General features: G+C 33.5%; 1 protein-coding gene and 1 long non-coding RNA gene across 2 annotated transcripts; both read left to right on the forward strand.

The window, feature by feature from the left end:
- The first annotated feature begins 397 nt into the window (after window positions 1-397).
- Window positions 398-3,319, forward strand: LOC141655795 (uncharacterized). Its single transcript, XR_012548201.1, has 3 exons — window positions 398-636; window positions 804-834; window positions 2,792-3,319. It is a non-coding gene; the product is annotated as an uncharacterized LOC141655795 (long non-coding RNA).
- A 12,799-nt stretch (window positions 3,320-16,118) lies between these two features.
- On the forward strand, window positions 16,119-17,374 carry LOC141641956 (uncharacterized). The gene is made up of 2 exons (XM_074450596.1): window positions 16,119-16,168; window positions 16,501-17,374. Exons 1-2 carry the CDS (start codon window positions 16,119-16,121, stop codon window positions 17,372-17,374), a joined length of 924 nt encoding a protein of 307 aa, XP_074306697.1.
- Window positions 17,375-24,052: the final 6,678 nt, after the last annotated feature.

Raw genomic sequence — 24,052 nt, forward strand, 5'->3', positions numbered from 1 at the left:
TGGTTCCTACAGTTGGTTTACTTAATTACTCTCTTTTTGTCAATCATGATTGGAACGCACTATGTATTTATAGAGAACCGTGATAACAGTGAATCATATAATAATATACTTCTATATATGATAGAAATAGGAGTAGCTAACAAAATTCCGAAACAGACCTATTGTTACCAGGAGACTATATACCAAACATAATCTCTTGGAATAAAAATATAATATATATGATAGAAATAGGAGTAGCTAACAATATTCCGAAACAACCTATTGACTATTGTTACCAGGAGACTATACCAAACATAATCTCTTGGAACAAAAATATAAAAAATACACTCCTAAGAAAAACAAACATGATCTCTTGGGCAAATCTATCTATATAAAACTATAAAACAACAACCTATGACATCAGCCTAAATACACGTGTCAATCCTACAATAAGAAAATTCCCGCCCAACATTTACACAACCTACTTAACCCTAATTAATGTGTACAAAGTCAAAGCCTTTCCAATTTCCCTAATCCATCTGCGCCTCTCACGTCTCTCTTCTCCTTCTTTTCAATCCTGCCTCCTCCGGCCTCCTTCATCATCCAAACAATTATCAACCGATTTCATTTTTGTATGGATTACACTTTCGAAATCAAGTATGTTAAATAATTTCCTGTTATTTGTAAGGATTAATATTTTTCAACTACTTACTGCTCCATAAGACCATAACTATTAATTATCCTACTAATTACTCTGTGGTTTTTATAAGTGACGGTGTACTTTAATTTAGATTCTAATTACATTTTATGATTATGACTTACAGATCCAGAGCATCACATCGGCTTTCTCTTGAGGTATTATCTTTCATCTGTATTAGTACAATTTTTCCTATGTTTTTACTTCACGCTGTTCGAATACTCGATTTAAGAATTTGTGTTTTGAAATTCTGCAAGTTAATTAAATTTTTACAATCATCTATTTGTCATAATACTTGATATAAGTTCATCTTTGGCTGGGTTTTTGTACTATATTAGTGAGGAGAGGAACACCAGTATTTTTGTCTCATTCAAATAAGTTTCAATGGTTCTGCAATTTAATTTTCAATTTTCCTGTGATTATATAGTTTATCTGGGTTCGAACTGTAAATCAAGAATAACGTGTTATTTGATGGGTTGTATTTGGTAAAATTGTTTATTATCATCAATGGTTGTGTATGTATGGAACTTAGTAGAATTGTGTTATACGCTTTCCGTCGCAATCATTTGTGCACATTTGATTAAAGTATTTCTCACAACAAAAAACAAACAAAATGATTGATACGGATGAAGTAACTTATAAGTAGGAAGTAACTTATAAGTAGATGATATCAATAATTTTGAGTGAATTGTGTTCTTCTAAATCGTGAATTATAGGGTAACTTTGGGCGTTCTAATTTTTCGTATATTAGTTTGACACCTACGAATATGAATATCTTTAAGAGAATGTTAATGATTCATACACAACTCTTTATGGTGGCAAAACTACGCAGAGCAGTTAGGGAGTACTACTTACTACGTATGTGGTTTTGATTATCAGGCATTGATTATTCAATTTCACGAAAAGAGTTTTTAGTATGTGATTCTTCATGGTATGTTTTCATTTTGGAAGTATAGTTGTAGGTTTCAATTTTTTTTGTGGTAATCCTAAACAATCAATTTAAGGGGACGTTTGATTCAATAGTTTGGAATGGAACGAATTAAAATATAATATCAGAAGTCATATTAAGTCATATGGACAACATTCGCATATATTTGTCCCCCCCTTTTTCTATATATTTTTTTTTAAATTTTCAGTAGTGTGAATTAGTGTATTAGAGTGAAAAAAGTTGATTTTCTTACTCTCTCTCTCTCTCTCTCTTTTTTTTTTTTTTTTTTTTTTTTTTTTTTTTTTTTTTTTTTTTTTTTTTTGATATTTTAGTATATTGAATTTCAATATTGGCTATTCAATTGGATTTTTGTTATTTACACAGCTTAAGTGTTGAATTTTGAGATATAAGGTTTGTTATTTGGCAATGATTGTTTTATGCATGCATAGAGGATTTTCATACGCTTCGAATTAGTTTATTACGTTAACATATGTTCGAGTTTGAACAACAACTATAACTTCTAATATAACTTACTCTTATATTAGAGGAAGCACGAGCATATTACAACAGGGTTTCTAACGTGAGATGGTAAAATCTAGATGCGTCAAGAACCCCTAAAGTCCCTTTTTAGGGTTGATTGCCCAAGGGTAATGATTTGAAATATAGGTTATTTTTCACCCACAACATGTATTAACCCACAAAATTAAACATATCACATTTGAATCTTTTAAATCTGGTATCTATTATGTTCATTAAATATAATATTATCTGTCTGCTATTCCTTAAAATGTTACTCTATATTTGTTAAAATTGTCATTTGATATGGAATAAATTCTTTATACTCCCACCGTATTCGGTCATTTGTTTACCTATTCCATTTTGTTATATCTCATTCAATTATTTACCTTTTTATTTTAGGAATGTCTTTGATTGACAATCTACTCTTTCACACTAATTTGATCTATTTGCTATCTAATAATTCGGCCCTTTCTCTCTCCTCGAGTCCTTGGTCTTTATGACAAAGCCAAAGGTAAACAATGATCAGGACAAAAGGAGTATTAAATTTCTTTTTTTGTATTGTATTTTTGTCTTGAATAATTGTCTTTTTGTTGCATAATTTGCTTTGTAATGTTTGGAGTTCATGTTGATTATCTGTTATTGCCTTCTCGATTTATTGTTTAATGTAGGAGGCCTCTTGACAATGGTACTGAAAACAGAGGAGGTTCATACGGAAGATAAATCTACTGAAGTCATCAAAGGAATGACAGCTACCTAAACTATGACATTATTCGATCAGCCGCCACAAAAGGATGTTGATCCAGTCGAACGAACTGGTCAAAAGGAGCCAAAGAAGGATACAATTATGGAATTTGCCTATTCGTGAATTGTGAAATGAAACTTTGGGTTGATGGCGCAGAAGTCAATGACCCTGTTGTTGCCTAACTGGGTTTTTGTAGTTTAAATGCCTCTCACTAATCTTTAGCACAATGGAAATCTTGTGCATATCTTCAATTAAACCACTCAATTATACATTTGTTTATCGTTTTGTTTTATAGCATCACTCATATAATAGAGTATGTTATTTTGTTTAGAAGATTTTATGTTACGATGGTAAAAAATAATTGTACCAAATTATGTTATTTTGGAAACATGGCTCAGAGAGAATCTGCCCTATGCCAAATAATTTTCCAAACTATCAATTGATAGTAAAAAAATGTGTGATTGTACAGATTAAACATTTTATACATAATCAAAGGTATGTGTTGATGAGGTTTTTTGCTATGAATTGCAGTTATGAGGTTACCCATTTTAGTTAATCATCCATTTTTTTTTTTGAAAAAAGTACAGCAAGTACTCTATCAAAGGTTCTCTTGGTTTTGAGTTTTGATGGTCCCAATGAAATGAAATGTATAACTATGAACTAATGTAATCGATTGCTTTGTTACCGTTTCTGGACGATATTCCAATTATCATTTCAATATGGCTTGATCTACTAAGTGATTGTTTATAATTGAAATATTTAACATACGAAGTACTTAATTAATATAGAGATATTGAAATTGTATTTGACAAGTCTATGTGATAAATCATTAATTTACAATATATATTTAAACAAATACAAAGTACAATGTTTTAGCTATAACAATTTAAAATATTTTTTGACATATAATCTATATATGCCCGTGCAACTTTGCACGGGCCCTAAACTAGTATTAACAATATTTAATTATGATGAAGAGACTTATTCTAATATAAAATTGGCCCCACAAATTCATCCAAATTTAACAGAATCCACTTATTTACTAAATGTGTGTTGGCCTAGTTTGTAAAAGTGTTTTTGAACTCAAAAACACTTTTTTGGCCAAATACATAGTTTTCTAAAAGTTAAACAAAATTTCTCAAAAGCTAAAAATCCATATTTTTACCCCTAGAAATAGAAACAACTATTTGTTGTTTCTACTTTTGAAAAACACTTTTGAAAAATTAAGCTTCAAAAACAAAAACTCATTTTTGATAATCGAGGCCAAACATGCCCTAAATGAATAGGTGAACTTACAAGTTTTCCCTCCAAAAAGCATCTTTTTAATTAAGGAATGTATTGATAATTGTATTCACTAAAATTAGGAAATTAATAATTACAATGTATTTTATTATATATTTCTTTTCATTAAAATTAATCTTTCATCAATATATATAATTTTCAATAAATACTAAACTATAATATTTTAATTAAAGTATACACGATATAAAACTATAACCATTAGTTTTGTGGTATAAGAAAACTTTTTTAGAAATATATATATATATATATATATATATATATATATATATATATATATATATATATATATATATATATATATAGAGAGAGAGAGAGAGAGAGAGAGAGAGTAAAGTTCTAATGAGTCCACCATATATTTTGAGTCCATAAGTCCTCACTACATCCCTTAGATATCTCACTAAGGATGGTTGAGATTGAAAGCAAAAAAGTATACTTAACACTAATGAGTTTCCTATACACTAATTAATCCACTTTATCTCTCTAGCTTTAATTATACATTCACTAATAGATTAATTATACACAAAAAAAATTTTTTGAGCGTAATTTTTTTTTTTGGACTGAAACTTTTATACAATTGTTACTACACTTTCACTGTTTTAAAAGTGTAATTTCAACGGAAAAAAGTGTAATTTCAACGGAAAAAATTGCGGTTTGACGGATTTTATTTTGAAATTTCAACGGAAAAAATTTTGAAGTTTATGAAAATTTTGTTAACATTTTTCCTGTTTCGTTTTTTTTTCATTTTTTTTTTCGAGACAAGTTTTCGACATTTTAGGATTTTACGAGTGTAATTCTAACAGCAAAAAGTGTAATTTTAAGGAATGTTTTAATTTTTTGTAATTTTATCACAACTTATTGTAATTTTAGCATTTTTCGAGTGTTATTTTAACGACAAAAAGTTTTATTTTAGTCAAGGAAAGTGTAATTTCATTCCAATGAGAGTGTTATTTTAGTCCGAGAAAAGTTTTTTTAGTCCAGGCAAATGTAATTTCACCAATGAGAGTGTAATTTTAGTCCGAGAAAAGTGTAATTTTAGTCCGAGAAAAGTATAATTTCAAATCACTTTGAGAATGTAATTTTAGTCCATTGAGAGTGTAACATTAGTCTAATGAGAATATGAGAATATGACCAAGTCCATGGAGAGTGTAACATTAGTCCAATAGTAGTAAGTGTAATTCTAGCGGAAAAAGTGTAATTCTAACAGGAAAAAGTGTAATTCTAACAACAAAAAGTGTAATTTTAATAGAAATAAGTGTTATTCTAGCAGAAAAAAGTATAATTTTAACAGAAAAAAAAGTGTAATTTTAATGAAGAAAAGTGTAATTTTAACGAGAAAAAATGCAATTCTAACGAAAAAAGTGTAATTCTAACAACAAAAAGTGTAATTTTAGCTGAAAAAAGTGTTATTCTAACAAAAAAAGTGTAATTCTAACAGGGAAAAAGTGTAATTCTAACGAGAAAAAGTGTAATTTAACAAAAAAAAGTGTAATTCTAACAGAAAAAAGTGTAATTTTAATGGAGAAAAGTGTAATTTTAACAGAAAAAAGTGTAATTCTAACAGAAAAAAGTGTAATTTTAATTGAAATAAGTATAATTTTAATAGAAACAAGCATAAAATGGAGTAAAAATATCGCATGAAAACATTGGAGGCGGGAATTTCAAAATTTGAATTTTGAAATCATTGGAAGCATAATTTTTAGCACACAATAGGTAAATTTAAACAAAATAAATTAAAAAAACGAAATAAAAATATAAATGCGAGATTTTTAGCACACAATGTGTAATTTTTAGCACACAAGACGAATTAAAAGTGTAATTCTAACAACAAAAAGTGTAATTTTAGCCGAAAAAAGTGTTATTCTAGCAAAAAAAGTGTAATTTTAATGGAGAAAAGTGTATTTTTAACAGAAAAAAAGTGTAATTCTAACAGAAAAAAGTGTAATTCTAACAATAAAAAGTGTAATTTTAACAGAAAAAAGTGTAATTCTAACAGAAAAATGTGTAATTCTAACAACAAAAAGCTAAAAACACAATAATACTAGATCTGAAATTTTAAATGAAAAACAAAAACACGAAACACGAAATTTTAAATGAAACACAAAAACACGACCAAAAACAAAGGAAATGAAAAACAAAACACTACAAAACACAACAGACCATTTTCTACCCCCACCATCAAAACTTTAAAAAACAAATATGCAAAAGAAGCAAACAAAACAAAACCCAAAACAAAAAACAAAATACAAAAAGATACACAAACAACAAATCTGAAAAAATAAAAATAAAATAAAAAGAATAAACGAGATGTGGCAGCTTAAATGCAAGGTGGAGAGTGGTGCGGCGGTGGTGTCGAGTTGGAGAGGAGATGTGGCAGTGGTTCCGAGTTGGTGTCGGGTTGGAGAGGAGGGAGGCAGTCGGTTATGGTGAAGGTGTGGAGTTGGAGAGGAGATGTTGTAGTGGTGTCGGGTTGGAGAGGAGGGAGGCAGTCGTGTGGTGGGTGGTGGGTGTGCGGTGGTTTTGGTGTGGGGTGGGGGCGTGGGTGGTGAGTGCAATCTGAAAAAAAGAGAAATGAGGGGGAGGTGGTGGCTGCGGTTATGGTGTGTCGTGTAAGGATGGCGGTGGTTGTGGTCGTGGGGAGGTGGCTGTGAGGAGGTGGTGGGATGCGTGGGTGGTGGCGGCTGCGGTTATGGTGTGTCGGCAGATTTGACGTGGGAAGGAGGTAGTTGTGGGTCGTGGCCTCGTGGAGGTGGTGGCTGCGTGGGGGAGGTGGCTGTGAGGAGGTGGCGGGATGCGTGGCTGGTGGCGGCTGCGTGAGGGGGTGAGTTGGTGAGGAAAAGAGGGGGAATTTTTTTTGAATTTGTAGGTTTTGAATTTATTGGTTTTTGATTTTATTGGGTTTTTGATAGAGAAGGTGAATGAATTGTGTGGGATGAGAGATAAATGGGTGTGATGATAAATTATATATAGTGGAATTAGTGATAATTATGGTGGATTAGTTAAGGTAGTGAGAGAGTGGGCTTAATTAGGCATTAATCCCTTGTTTTTTGTCTTCAATCTCAGCCTTCCATAGTGCTCATCCAAGAGCTCTAAGGAGGACTTATGGACTCACACTTAGGAGGGGGACTCATTTGATCTCAACACGAGGCCGGATCCGGTGAGGCACCTCATTATGGCGAGGCGGCCGGTCTCACCAAATTACTTTAGTAAACTTGGGGTGGACTAATTCTTCCTAACTTAGGCGAACATATCAAAGCCCAATACTTACCCCCTCTCTCTCTATCAGATTTGCAGAAGTAATTTGAATTTTGTAATTGAATGGTTAGAACTTCTGTTATTCCATTAACTATTTTGTGTGATTAAGTTTTATAATAATGTTACGATATTGAATCATTATAATATTGAATCTATTTTGATGTTGATTATGTCGATTGTGTTTGCATCTATTTTGATCTACTTATTTGTTTGCATCTATTTTGATGTTGATTATGTTGTTTAATTACCCCGTGCTTAATTTCATTGTTACAAACATGTTGATCCATTGTTATATATATGATGAGCTATCTGAAATTGCATTATATGAAAGAATTTTGGCAGCGGAGGGTTGAAGATTACTAATTCAATTTTGTTGTTGTTTGCTATAATTTGTCATCTATTGTATAATTAATTACGTCCCATTTGTTTCAATATAGACCATTGTTCTTTCTTATATTGATGCAATTTTTAATTGTGTAGCTTTCTTGTTTCTTCTAGTTGGATTAGTCTTATCCTGGTACACAAACAAAATTGGTCTTTCTCCCACAAGACCATAGAGTAGTTCAGATGGAATATAAGATAAGATTGAGTGAGTAGAAAGTCAGGTAATGATGATAATGATGCTTAGAAACCCAGGTTCAGGTACCATCCTTCGCCTTTCACCTTTAATTGTCTGGTCGTCACCCCAATATGCATTCCATTGGTATTCTCGCAAGTGTTACTCTATAGATTAAATAGTGTTACTTTAACGACTAATTAGTGTTACTCTAACGACTGACATGTAGAGTCCTTGTTGTTTTCTACTTGAACAACCTTGACAAAAATCTCACATTTCTAAGAGCCCGAATAAGGGCGGGTCTATTTAATAACAGATGTAACAAGGGGCTTGAAAATTCGAACAACTTTTTTGACGAATACATAATAGTTAATGAAATCTGACCAACTTCAAAAGGAGACCATATAAATTAGACGAAGGTTGTGCTTCTTTTGTTACGTTCTCTAGTTTTCGTTGAGACTTTCGTAATCAAATGCATCCTCAACTTGCTTGTTATTATGGCAATCATGTTGCACTTTAAATAAGAAACTGCCCAAGTCAGCTTGTAGAACACCCCGTACTCTGTCTCTATCTACAACGGCAAATACGACCTGTGAGAATTTTACTTTCCCTTTACCATGTTTCTAATCATGAGTTTGTAAACCACTCGATGCGGTAATTTGGAATCCTGGGCAGCTTCAAGGATCCTCTCGGAAGTCAAATTTAGGTGTTCTGTTTTGTTGCTTTGCTTGTACCTATTTTTCTCCTTTTCTTATTTTGTGAATCTTATGCCCTATTTTGTGAATCCTAAAGCTTGTTTTGTGAAACTAGAAGACAATATTTTGAAACTTGGTTATAAATGATCAAAATCACCTATTTTTCTCCTTGTCTTATTTTATGAATCTTATACCTTATTTTGTGAATCCTAGAGCTTGTTTTGTGAAATTAAAAGGTAATATTGTGAAATTGGGTCATAAAATGGTCGAAATCACCTATTTTGCTCTTTTTCTTATTTTGTGAATCCTAAACCTTATTTTGTGAATCTTAAAGCTTATATTGTGAAACTAGAAGGTAATATTGTGAAATTTGGTCATAAATGGTCGAAATCACCTACTTTCCTCCTTTTCTTATTTTGTGAATCTTATGCCCTATTTTGTGAATCCTAAACCTTGTTTTGTGAAACTAGAAGACAATATTTTGAAACTTGGTTATAAATGATCAAAATCACCTATTTTTCTCCTTGCCTTATTTTGTGAATCTTATATCTTATTTTGTGAATCCTAGAGCTTGTTTTGTGAAACTAAATGGCAATATTGTGAAATTGGATCATAAAATGGTCGAAATCACCTATTTTGCTCTTTTTCTTATTTTGTGAATCCTAGACCTTATTTTGTGAATCTTAAAGCTTATATTGTGAAACTAGAAGACAATGTTGTGAAACTTGGTCATAAATGGTCGAAATCACCTATTTTCCTCCTTTTCTTATTTTGTGAATCTTATGCCCTATTTTGTGAATCTTAAAACTTGTTTTGTAAAACTAGAAGACAATATTTTGAAACTTGGTTATAAATGATCAAAATCACCTATTTTTCTCCTTTTCTTATTTTGTGAATCTTATATCTTATTTTGTGAATCCTAGAGCTTGTTTTGTGAAACTAAAAGGCAATATTGTGAAATTGGGTCATAAAATGGTCGAAATCACCTATTTTGTTCTTTTTCTTATTTTGTGAATCCTAGACTTTATTTTGTGAATCTTAAAGCTTATATTGTGAAACTAGAAGTTAATATTGTGAAACTTGGTCATAAATGGTCGAAATCACCTATTTTCCCCCTTTTCTTATTTTGTGAATCTTATGCCCTATTTTGTGAATCCTAAAGCTTGTTTTGTGAAACTAGAAGACAATATCTTGAAACTTGGTTATAAATGATCAAAATCATCTATTTTTCTCCTTTTCTTATTTTATGAATCTTATACCTTATTTTGTGAATCCTAGAGCTTGTTTTGTGAAACTAAAAGGCAATATTGTGAAATTGGGTCATAAAATGGTCGAAATCACCTATTTTGCTCTTTTTCTAATTTTGTGAATCCTAGACCTTATTTTGTGAATCTTAGAGCTTATATTGTGAATGTTAGAAGACAATGTTGTGAAACTTGGTCATAAATGGTCGAAATCACCTATTTTCCTCCTTTTCTTATTTTGTGAATCTTATGCCTTATTTTGTGAATCCTAGAGCTTGTTTTGTGAAACTAAATGGCAATATTGTGAAATTGGGTCATAAAATGGTCGAAATCACCTATTTTGCTCTTTTTCTTATTTTGTGAATCCTAGACCTTATTTTGTGAATGTTAGAGCTTATATTGTGAATGTTAGAAGACAATGTTGTGAAACTTGGTCATAAATGGTCGAAATCACCTATTTTCCTCCTTTTCTTATAACGGTTTATTGCGGCAGATTAACGTCTATTAGCTCAAAAGGTAGAGCATTGTGCCATTGCACAAGATGTAGGTTCAATTCCTACATAGACGAGTAAATGTGATCGAGTAGGTTAATCTCCCATTGTGATTAAGTTCATTTCACAATTAGGTATGGTTATTTAGTAGCATTACATACATCAATTGATTGATCATTAGCTAAGCTAGTAGCATTATTTAATACGTCAACTACATAATCGAGGTTTCCCAGTTCCCGAATTATTCATTTTTAGGAGTGTGATTCTAATGACGCAAGTGTGTTGTTCTACTCATTTAACTATTTAAGTGTGTTATACTAGTATATCGTTCAATCAACCATGTACACAACAAGCTCTTTGATTCACGAAAGCGCCTTGTTATAAACATGTGAGTGTGCAATTCTAATCATACAAGTGAAATAGTGAATTATATTATCAAATTTGAATATACGACACAATTATTCGTTAAAATATATATTGATGATAGTAAGCCCATGTAGGAATTGAACCTACATCCTTTGCGCAATTGCACAAATGCTCTACCAATTGAGCTAATGGGCTAGTGTAGTAGAAATTTGTTAGTCTAGCAACACACTAAAATTGATATAGTCGCCATAACTCACCAGCCGATACATTGACTTGTTTGTTACTATAATATCTGTCAGAAGTAGTGGCATAGGAGTAAACTGTAGACCATCTTCTGATTTTGTATCTACACAAACGAGACAGGCCTGAATTTCCACTACTCAACAGATGACAGCTCACCGTGCCTTCCAATTCTGTAAGAATTACAAAAGAACTACTGAATTTCGCAGACTTTGTGAGATAATCAGGAATCACCTGGTTAATTTGAACAAATATAAAGACCTACGAGACAGGCCTGATCTCACTGCTCCAGAAAGCACTCCTTACACAGTAAACAAAGGAGATGATTGAGATGATTCCCGGGTGTAAGCACTCCTTAACTCGGTCACATTTTGATAAGTAGCGATTGATTCTTCAGTCATTCTCGACGGTTTTCTATTAGTAGTAAACTGTAGACCATCTTCTGATTTTGTATCTACACAAACGAAAAACAAACTTCTGATTTCATTTAGACCCGATAAAATCTTACCGGACTTGAAAATCCAGTACGACGTACTTTTTTAGCCAAAAACGTAAACTTTATTCGTGGTTCGAAAAACAAAATCCAGAATAACAAATTAAGCAGAGTTAGGGCTGGATAACACTACCAGAAGCGAGTAAATGAACAGAGGAAAAACCTAAAATTCGAAGATCCAAACAAGGTCCAAATGCACACAAAATGTGCTAGTAATGAAATGACATGAAAAATTCAATACTCGATCTGAAACACTAAGTGTACGGTCAATAATTAGACAAGAAAGTAAAGAGTAACTACTAGTAGTTAACAGTAAGTATTAACAATAGTATTGGAATGAAGCAGACGGATTAGCAATGTCGAGCAAACAAGCTGAAAAATCGATCAAAACCTGCAAATAAAATTGCGGAATAGAAACAAGGCTGATAACATTGGCTTCTAATTCTGCACTAGCTTACTGAATTTTAAGCACATAAGTGGGAGTTCTCATTTCTACCCGAGTAAGGCACTCTAAACACATACATAAAGACAATCATAGGAACCTAGCCCACAGGAAACCAGCTTTGCTCCAAGCTACTCATCAATGTTCTTTTCACAATGTTAAACCTAGTTTAGATTGAGGATAAATTTTACATGGTTAGGGAATGATGGTGAAAAGAAGGTAAAAAAGGTGGTGAAACAAAGAGCAAGGGCTAGCAAGAACTATTACTACCGTATATGAGTAATGCATGCGAAGTATGACAGTTTTAAGAACAACCCCTCTTACAAAGGACACTAACTATAAAAATCATATTATCGTCTGCAGCAGATATACAAGTGCTCGAGACTCACACCATCCATGACAATCACCACACCATTGAGGGCTTAAATTCTAAACATAACACAAAACCGAAAGAAACCATGAAACATAAACCCGCAAACTAATAGATTCATAGCATCTACAAAGATTTCCTTAACTCATCACTTACGAAGCCTCCACATACTCATCGAATGCCTAAACTAATCAATACCAAAGAATTAACCTCAAACATCGAACCGTAATCATCTCAGTTAACCTCCTGTATCTCATCCACCAACACCACACATCTTCAAATTCAGTAATTAAACTAAATAAATAAGAGTCAAACTCAGTAATTAAACTAAATAAATTAAGGTTATGACCAAAACTTAAGAAAATAATTAAGAAAAATCGAAATTGATGTACGAAATAGTAAAGAAACGGAAAGAAACATACGAAAAAGTGAGAAATCGATCAAAACCTGCAAATAAAAAGAGCGAAACTCGGTGATTAAACTAATTTATGACCAAAATTTAACAGAAATCGAAATCTAGGTATCAAAAAGTAAATAAAGAGAATGAAACATACGAACAAGCAGAGATCGATCAAAACATACAAACCAAGAGCGAAACTTACCAATTAAACTACTTGATTGAAAATTCTAACAAATTGAATAAGTTTATCGAAAATTAGTGTGATGAATATAGAATGAAATCGAGATGCATCAAAAGAAAAATTAGTTGATCGAAATTACCTAGATTAGGATGATAATGGCGATCAAATTCAGGATGATAATGGCGATCAAAATTTGACTGAAAAAAGGCGATCAAAATTTGAGTGGTAGCGCTGAAGACGAGCTGAAGAAGAACTGAAAAAAGAGAGACAGAGAGATAAAGAGAGAAAGTGAAGAGAGTGGGAGTGTACGGAGTAAATGAGTGAGTATGAGAGGGAAATGGCAGTAGTTAGATGTGTTTTGTATGGAACACGTGTCATAATCTGATGAGGCTATAATAATTAGATCTAATGGTTTAGAAAGGGTTCAGCCGCCTCACCCTAAGAAGGGTGCCTCACATGATTCAATCTCTATATATATATATATATATATATATATATATATATATATATATATATATATATATATATATATATATAAAAAAGCATATTACTCAATTCACTTATATAAAAGCATATTACTCAATTCACTTTTATTAATTTTCAGTATTAATTTTTTTTTGCTCGAAACAAAATACAACGAGAAAAATGAACAATTAATAAGATACCACTATTATTTTATAGTTCAATATTACTCAATTTTCTTGAATAATTTTACGGTTCAATTTTTTTCTCATATCATAATATAATGACGTGAGATATGATTTTTTTTTTTGTATATAAATATAAAGAATTAATGAGGTGTTAATTTAATATGATCTAGTAATACAAAAATAAGAACTCTATAAATACCGCGCATTTATTGCGCGGGATCTAAACTTGTTCTTCTTCTAAACAAATAAAAAAACATAAATTATTGTATGGGACTGTCTTATAGCATAAGACCAGCCCATAATCCAAAAGCCCAAACAATTACTTAAAGCTCTCTTTTTTAATCAAATAACCAAAAGTCCTTAATATACTTGTAAAAAAATATTTTATTTTGATAACCTAAAATTTTATATTAATAAATTGTATATTTAAATATGTTAGTTTTTATCATAAAATGTCGTGTTGTTAAAATAAAAATAGAATACTAATTAACTTAGAAGTATTATTTTTGGGCTTCTCTCCTTTTGGGCCAGTTCTATGCTATAGGACGGTCCTATAGGAGAGTTGCTGGAGGAAAATAAGTTGGGCCTCTAAAATATCATATTGACTGATTGGATATTTGGATTAGAAATATTTTCATGAATCATAAAACGCAAACGAAGAGCTCAAACCAACCCCTAATAATTAACTAGTAGAACCAAATACGATCATCATTATATATATAAAAGAATCTTGTAATTTTGCTGATGTGGCGCAACCAGAATTCAGAAAAGCCCTCTCCTTCACTCTCACAATCCGAGTCTTTCTCAGCTAATCAAAAGTAACCATATTGCCATGTCAGCCGTTTAAAATCAGCAGTCATATTTCAATTTTCACATAAAAACCGTGTTAATTATTGCCCCAATTTTCCATAAAAAACGCACCACTCATATTTCAATTGACACATAAAAACCGTGTTATTTATTGCCCCAATTTTCCATAAAAAACGCAACATTCAGATTTTAATTTATACATAAAAACCGTGTTATTTATTGCCCCAATTTTCCATAAAAAAACATCCCATTCAAGCAGCATATTAAACCGTGTGTAATTATTACATTTTCAACCCAATTTTCCATAAAAAAAATCACTAATCACCATTCACATATTAAACCAGTTATTCTATTTTACATTTTCAGCCCAATTTTCGATAAAAAACGGCTGATTCAAGCAGATTTCAATTTTCAATTTTCCATAAGAAACCCAATCATCAACATACCCATTGCAGACCCAATTAAAAAAAACCCCTACTAAAAAAAACAGGCCATATAAATTACATTTAAAACAACAAACTACATAAATTACACATAAAACCCTTAATCTACCCTTTTAAAAAACCGGAAAAAAGAACCGATATTAAATTACATAAAAAAACAACAAACAATATAAATTATACGATAAACCCCTAATATACCCTATTAAAAAACAGTCCATAATTCTTTATATTCTCTATAAACCTCTTTAATTAATTCCCATTCACTTCCTCTTCATACGTTCCACATCTTTCTCCATCTTTCACCCTGTAAAAAAAAACAGTAAAACTATTCTCATATTATTCTTCTCAATTTCTCAAAGGGTATTGCTCATTCATGTACATGATTTACTCATTCATGTACATAATTTACTATTTTACCCCTCTCATTTTTATACCTAGTTTTTTAACTAGTTTCTCCCTTTCAACTCTCCATCCACTACCCAACAAGGCAACCACCTCTCCTGCCGCCACCACCCGTCCACCCCTCTCCCGCCCCTTCCCGCCATAACAGTTTCCCCAAGCCTAACACCATTGTCTACCTCTTTAATAGCATTTTCACCGTCAATTTCTATAGCATGAAATGGATGAGCATGACACTAACGAGATGGTGCCAAGCGCTAATCATTCTAACAGGTTCCAATTTCAAGTAGAACCATTATCAATGTCATAAATGGGCATCAATGTCATATATGGGCAGTGGGACACTAAAAAATGGCGGACAATAACTATGATTCATACACCATCAGTACTAATATGCAAAGCCGATGTACCCTTATTACTATTCTCATACAAATGTTTTCCAGATCGAATTTTCAAATATTACGTATTGATTATTGGATTTTCGATTTTCTAACTGAATTTTCAGATCAAATTTCCAAGTGTAGTGTAATTTTATGAAGTACCCTTAATTTAATTTAAATATATCAAACTGATGCTCATAGATTGAAAAAAGAATTATTAGAAGTACTTAATTAATATGTGAATTAAAATTTATAAGTATAATTGTTGAATTTGTTAGGAATTTGATCAATTTTTTGGATGAAAGGGAAAAGGGAGAACATTCTTCTTTTTTTTTTTTAAATAAGGGTAGGTGATGGAAAAATTATGAAAAAAAGTCCGTGAAAGAGTAAAACTTGTACATGAAAGAGCAACTACGTTCTGGCCATGACAAATGTTCTTACTATTAGTCAACTCAAGTATGGAGTTAGACTTACTCAAATGAATGTTAGGGTTGTTCACAAATGGTCCAAGCCAGAATTTAGCAACAAGAACAACAAAGATGATAAGAAGAAACTCGATGCCATTGAACTATTATTTGTTGATTCACAGGTATGTCTTTTTTCTTTTCAAAATATAGAGGATTATGTATATAACCAAATTCCTACCTTAATGATTGGACAATTTTAGAATTTCCCAACAATATAGATCTTATACCTTAAAAAGTCGAATCTTGGTACTTCATTTTTAATAAGTGCATTCATTCATATCTTATATTTCCTTCGTATGTTCTTTAATGTTATATCAACATATAAATATGCATCACTTTCGATTTTAAAAAAAGTCACCTTGAACCATTAATTTCTCTAATCAATTCTATTGACAAAAATACTCGATTTTTATTTTGTAATATCAGTAATTCTCAAATTCATACTTTATCTTAGAACTTCTACCATTAATTTCTCTAATCAATTCTATGGTCCTTTTACTTGCGTGCTTTGTGATTCACAAGAAACGGAATCACCGGAACACCTGTTCCGGGACTGTTCATTTGCTAACAGAGTTTCGGCTGGAAGTCTCCTGGGGATTAGGGCACAATCAGGGGATAATTTGAGTCTCCGGTCTTGGGTTTGCAATTGGCTCTCTGTTCTTTTTAAGGCTGATAATAAGCATGAGGCTTGTCTCTCCTTTTTGTGTACCTTTTTGACTATTTGGGTGGTAAGGTGCAAAAAGATTTTTGATAGCACCGAGTGCTCCCCTATTGGTGCTATCCTTCTTTATCAAGACTCCCTTAACTTAGCTCTTTCTGCTGAAGATGGGAAACCGGGGTCCATAGCTTACCAAACACCGATGGAGGAGGACTTGACTAATCTTAGGAATGGAGTACCCTTTCCTCTAATTCAGAGTTCTGTGAGTTGCTCTCGGTCTCATATTTATGTGGATGCGGCGTGGTCTAAGGAGTTTGCTGCTGGGTTTGGCGGATGCATCCTTGTTGATAATGATATTGTTTCTGAATTCTGTATCAAAGGAATGGCGGAGAATGCTGAACAAGCGGAAGCTTTGGCAATTAGGGAAGCCTTAAAGTGGGCGCTCTCGCGCAACATCCTCCATATAAACATTTTCTCTGATTGTCTACAGGTTCTTGCCCAAGTCCTACGGTTCTCTCAACTCAAACATTGGACAAGGAACACTATTGACGATATAACCGATCTAGCGGCAAACTTTCATTGTATTACTTTTGCTTATGTTCCTAGAATTTGTAATAAAGCCGCTCATAGGATAGCTAAGCGTGCTATTAAAATATGTAGGTTTCGTTAACCCGATTGTCAAAAAAAAAAAAAAACTTGTTTTAATCTAAACAACACAAACCAAAACTCCAAAAGAATAAAAATATCACAAATTCTCATTGAAGACATGATATATCCGTCACAAGCTGAAGACGGATACCATTTTACCTCACAATGTACCCACTTTTTCTCTCTCTGCAACACTATTTATGTGGTCCCCTTTCTCCACTAACCCATTTTGTTACCATTTTATCTCACAAAATATCCGTCACAAATGATAACCCGTCACAAAGGAGACCAATTGTAAAAATATAAGCCCTGCTCTTTAATGTAGATGCATGACCTAAACACGCATGTACAAAATATTTGAATTACAAAGTGGGTATTTTGTGTTATGTTGAACTCGCGACGACATGGTTACTTGTAGCTACTCCAGCTTTTGACCAGCAATATGACTATATGAGCACTGAACATCGTCTCACTGTTACAAACCACATTGCATATATCACCGGTTCTCACTGCATTTGCATCGGCAACACACTCCAAAACCTTCCTTTTCGTTGACTGTAAATCCTTGGGCTCCATCAATCGAGATCGTTTCTTCTTCCTCGTCTTAGATTCAGGCATGGGACCCACAACAGGTTCAAGATTGTCTACTTGTGCAACAGACGGAATCAAAAGGCTCAGAAGGCCCAATGATTCAGAAGATGACGGAGGAATAGTGACGTTGGAGACAGGGTCCAATGGTTTAGAAGATGATGGAGGAATAGTGAAGGTCGGGATTGAGTTCCGGAGAATCTCCAAGTTCCTTTTGTGTTTCTTTCCAAGTCGGTGAATAGACTGTCACTGCTCGTGCAGCTGATTTTGCATACATCACACCATGCAAGCCCATTTCTGCTGGCTTTTGAGAGTTGGTTTATGGCTGATTTCTGAGGGTTGGTTACGGCTGGCTTTTGATGGTTGGTAACGGGATTTATAATGCGAAAGCAATTAATACAAATTATTACAAAAAGTTTTCGGTATATTGGTTACGCCTTTGTTTATCGTTCTTTTGAAGCCTAATATTTCAGCATCACAATCACTGATTTCAAAGTTTAGTTGAGTTTTATAAGATCAAAGTATCAAACATAACACAGATGGACAATCTCCAGGATTGCGAGATTTCACCAGGTGTGATCGAATGGTAAACGAAGAGATAGAGGACATAATTGGGATGAATGTGGCGGTCATAGCCTAAGCAAGTTAGACACTATAAACAAACATATTTTTTTTTTTTTTTTTTTTTTTTTTTTGGTGTAAACCATCCGGTAATCCGAACCACATTGGGCTGACTAATCCGGATTTCGGGGCGTGTCCAAGGATTACGGTATTTAAACCCCTCCCAATCGCAGTTGTGGGGGATCGATCCGCAGACCTCCCTACCAAACGCAGCCCCATGCTACCGCTGCGCCAACCAACCATTGGTACACTATAAACAAACATAGAGATCACATAGTGTTAGACTTGCAGGCTATAAGTTGTTCTCGGGAGTATGGTTAGCACATTTGACATGTTATCGCTGTTCAAGACTTACTTGACGTTTCAGGGGGAATGCGCTTACAAGGCTGAAATACGTATGTTTTCCCACCCTAGAAAAAAGAATGACCGGAAGACGGCTAAAATAAACAGTTGTTTTGTCTGTAAGGCGGACTTTGACGTGACATATCTGCACGTGACCAGAAGTTTACCATTTTGGTCTGAAACTCTATCAATAATAGCAGCAATGAGAAGGGAACGAATGACCGCAATAGGAAATTAGAAAGCAAGAAGAGCTAAGGTCTGAGTTTCAGGTTGAAGAGCCGTAAATCAAAACCATCTTTTATGCACACCATCTTATATCTGGCTTAATTATACGATGGAATACAACATCTTTTATGCACCCCAAAATAACTCGAAACAATTTGGTAGAATTTTGCATTTAGTAGTAGGAAAGCTGGTAAATATATCAGCAGACATAGGTCTTATGTCTGATAGAATCGGATTCACATCAGTACATCATGATACAACAGAAACAACATCAGCAGCAATAGTAGTAATGAAGAACGCAACCAACCAGTTAAACACAGTTTCAAATACAGCAACTTTGATTCAAAATACATGCTGCTGCAGCACAATTAACTGTATTGAGCTTATCAACAACTCTAACAATCATTTCCGGCATTTATTATTCCATAGCAAAAGAAGAAGGCAGCCTACAGAGTATATTCATCAATATTAATCTACATGCTGCAAAAACTAGACAGGCTAAATTAGGGGGGGAGGGGGGGAATAATCAGGCATCTTATCAATGCAAATATCAATAGCATCATTCAGCAAATAGTTTGATAACTAGACAGGCTAACGAAACATACATTTTCGTATTTTCTAGGATGACATATCAAACAAGTATTCTGTATATACTCAGTACAATACATGCGTATATTACATTTAGAATCCTATACATAAGCAAGATTTTCAGAACATAGGCTCCGAATAAGATTAGACATCTAACACAACAAAGACAACAGGTAATCTCACTGTGTTATGCAACAGTTTCTGAAACGATACCTCCCAACTTAAAGTCGTTGCAGAAAGCCAACCACAGAAAAATGAAAAAACAATTACAATCCAACAATATGTATGGTAAAGCATACACACTACCATTGATCAATAACCGCACATTTACAATCCAACACGCGTACTGGATTAATACCAATAGAAGGGTCCCTTGTATTACTTTTCCGTTCAAACAACGTACCCCATTCAAAACATCTACATAACAGAGCAAAAACGACAGGTAATCTTACTGCTTTTCTCAAAAACAGTGTTAAAAACTTCTGACTTAGGCCCTGGTATACACATTTATTTATAGTCCAACAAATTTTTAGGGGGTCAAAATATAGTACCATCAACCAATAATAAAAGCTACACAATTTAACAACAAACCAACCTTTCAAAAATTCCAGAATCTACAAATCAAACATTAACACAACAGCACAAATACATTCCCAAAATTTCAACCAACACCATAACCTAAAATATTTCAAATATTCGAAAAAGAAAAACACAGAGATGGATTAAACGTAAAACATAGACCTACCTGTGAGAGGGTCGTATCAAAACTCAATACCATCCGACGGCACGCTATCTCATTTTCCAAATGAAAACTGTGAAATCCAACCAATAGTCTTACATAATCAAAACCAACATAATTAATCCAAACCAAAACATCTCAAACCCCAAAAACAAGATCCTCAATTAATCACCACCAGCCTTCTTATAAACACAAGTATTAAGTAAGACGACATTTTCCACAATAATGACTATCAAATGATTAACCATAAAAGTCTGATTTCCCAAAATAATACAACACTATAGTCCACCACCTTAATACGTATCACTAAAACAGATTTCATCCGAATACTCCATCCCCATGTCGCACAGTATAATAGTCCTCACACATAACTACCAAACTCGGAATTCTCCCATTTCAATTATATATTTAAATATATTGAATAAATTCACTAGCCAAACCTTTTGGCCAACACATCATTGAACTGAAGCGTCAGATTAACAACAAATAGCATCAAACTAACCCAAAACCCAGAAAAAAACTCAATTAATCATAACCATTCTTCTGACAAACTCAATTAAGCCTGCATTTCACCAAATAATAAAAATCATGATGAAAATCTGTGAAAATCCAACATGATAATATAAATCATCCAACTAATCAAGTCTTACATAAACAAAACAAACAAACATAATTAATCCACAAACAGCCCATCAAATTAAACCCAAAAGCCAGCTTATCAATCAATCACCTAAGCCCTCCGATGAAAATATGACCACACTTGCCACGATAATGCCTACCAAAATGATTAGTCTTAAAATTACCAGCACCACACTCAGCATTAAGACATTCTTCCCTCAACCTCTGCACTTTCCCATTGCCATCAGCTTTATAAAATTGCAACACAGCAAGCTTAACCTTCCTATGCACATCACTAAACAAGCTATATAGCTGCCAGGTACAGACATACAGCATAAACCCAATACACATCACTCAAACCAATTTATCCGAAAATCCATTCGCATGACATAGAGCATAATGGTCATGGTCCTCACGCAAAACAAAACCCGAACTCAGAATTCTCCCGTTCAAAGATATTCATCAAATTCACTAAGAAAATATTTCACCAACTAAAATATCACTGACCTAACAACAAATGGCAAATGATATAGACATTCAAATTCACAACTTAACCAATCACTGGTTCATTGATTAACGCAAATACCCAAACAAAAGAATTTCCTGACATATTCTTTTTTTCTTAAGATATTCTATATGGAGTACTATGCTATGGATCACAATACCTATGAACAAGTTCTTTTGCATCTTCAAAACATGTCATGCACAGTACACCCAAGCGCCTATTTTGACTTCCCATTATTCCCATAGGTCTTCTACAACAGCACCATACTGTCCCGCAACATCGGTCTCCTACAACAGCACCATAGTCTCCCGCAACATGACCATAAAAACACTCAAGCACATAAGAGTAAAATAGCACAATCTCTCAGAATAAAACAAAGTAAAGCAAATGATCAATCAAGAGCTACAAGACTGACTCACAAGGTATTGATGTGACACAGGTCTGTTTATGAGGGAGATATCAACTTCCATTCCTCCACTCACCGTATTAGCAGCTTTACCATAGTCCATACTTGATCACATGAAGGAGACTTGTTAATAAAACATGAACTAACTTTTCACTAAAAGCCATTTTTTCATATGAGACTTCACTATTTACTCCCTTTTAGGTTTAGATGTTGACAATTTCACCTCTCAACTGCAATAACATGTCTTATTCTGCATTTCGAAGTCACAAGTTTGGGATCAAAATAATGAAAGCCACAGAAGACACGAGTTTGTGGTCAAGAAAAGCCTAGTTAGCACAAAAATAAATGTTCCTTACCTTATATTTATCAATTTCAGAATCATTTTTGTTCTTCCTTGATTCCGTTAACTTACTGCCCAATTACTAAATTTGGTCGTAAAACCTTACACACATCAGTATTTTTACTGAAAAGACATTCTAGACAATGTGATGTCCGCAGTTTATTTTCTCAGTCACTTTCCTGCCATTTGAAAGTGAAGATTAATGCAAATTCCAGCACTCAACCAGCCTATTTGATGCATATATGCATTTCAATTCAATATTTCTAATTATTGGGAAGATGACCAGAATCAAATCAATATTAAGATTTACTGATGATGATAAGCATCAAATCAGAAAAAATATGGTTGACAGTCTGATACGAAGCCTAGAGAGAACTACAACAAAGATTGGATAGCTGATTGGATATGCTTTATAGGACCGGGATGAAAAAATGGAACATAAAAGCTAAACCAGCATTATAGGACCTTCAAACATCCAGTTGTCTTTGAGTTCCTAGAACACTGCCGCCCGAGAATATGGTTGACAGTCTGATACGAAGCCTAGAGAGAACTACAACAAAGATTGTATTGAAAAAATAAAAAACTCATGACAAACATTGTGAACGCTGTGTCCATAGTCCCTTACATAATTTAACACATTCATTCAACAGAAACTGTAAGGCGACAATTTCACATTAATGTAATATTCTGAAAATATCCAACCTCCAACTCTTCACTAATTTAAAAGCTGAATACTATTAACCTAAACTACAACAGTCGGGTTAAAATGACAAATAAATACGCCACCACATCAAAACTTTGCACCAATTTTCAACCGTCTTTGCTCACAACACAAAACAGAAGACATGTTCACAGAGGAAGAGTGACATTCGTATCAAGGTAAGCATAACAAGCCGAGACAGAGGGTATTGACTTTGAAGCTAGGTTTATCAAGTCTATAATACAAAGAAAAATGGCAGACATCTGAGATTGATAGTATTTTTCTTCTGAAAAAGAAGACCCAAGTCCTTTACCTTCAAACCTGCACTCGCATATGAGGGATGCTTGGAGTATTGCACTTATCCAGAAGTAACATCTTCATGCTCTCCATTCATATACTCGTATTCACCAACACTTTCTTCCAAATTTGCACTCATGTCTGAACATAGTTCTAGGCATGAACCTAAGCAAGTTTTACAAAGAAGACTGGATTCTTTGGAGATTAACATAGTATTTATTGCCAACAATGTGTTTGTGGCGTTTTCTAGGGCTACCTCAAGAGAGAATAATCCCATGCGAGCAAGAATGGAGATATGACTAACAAGGATAAGAGCAATTGCAGCATAGCGAAAGTGGGAACTGAAGTTGCATGACATCAACAAGGTACATGCCCGAGTGTTTGTTGATTATATCATCCAATTGTGTTTTGGTGGTGTCGGCATCAGACACTTAGACAGGATTACAGGAATAAGACGAATAAGTAGGACAAATATGAAGATTAAAAACGAGGGGAAGGTGGATCCTGATACATGTGAGTGATGCAAGTATGCAGCTATAGACTACGGGTACTTTTGCTGCGGTTCCAAAAACCACCCACCCAGAAAACAATCTCCATCCCCGAAAGAGTCTCTCCACCCTCGAAATCCCTGTATCTAGCAATTTTACAACACAATTAAAGCATAACAGAGAGAACAGATAGAAAAACATCAAGAAGAACACAAAATATAATTCATAGTTCAAATCTTTTCA

This window comes from Silene latifolia, chromosome 1, assembly GCF_048544455.1.
Source record: "Silene latifolia isolate original U9 population chromosome 1, ASM4854445v1, whole genome shotgun sequence".
NCBI classification, from domain to species: domain Eukaryota; kingdom Viridiplantae; phylum Streptophyta; class Magnoliopsida; order Caryophyllales; family Caryophyllaceae; genus Silene; species Silene latifolia.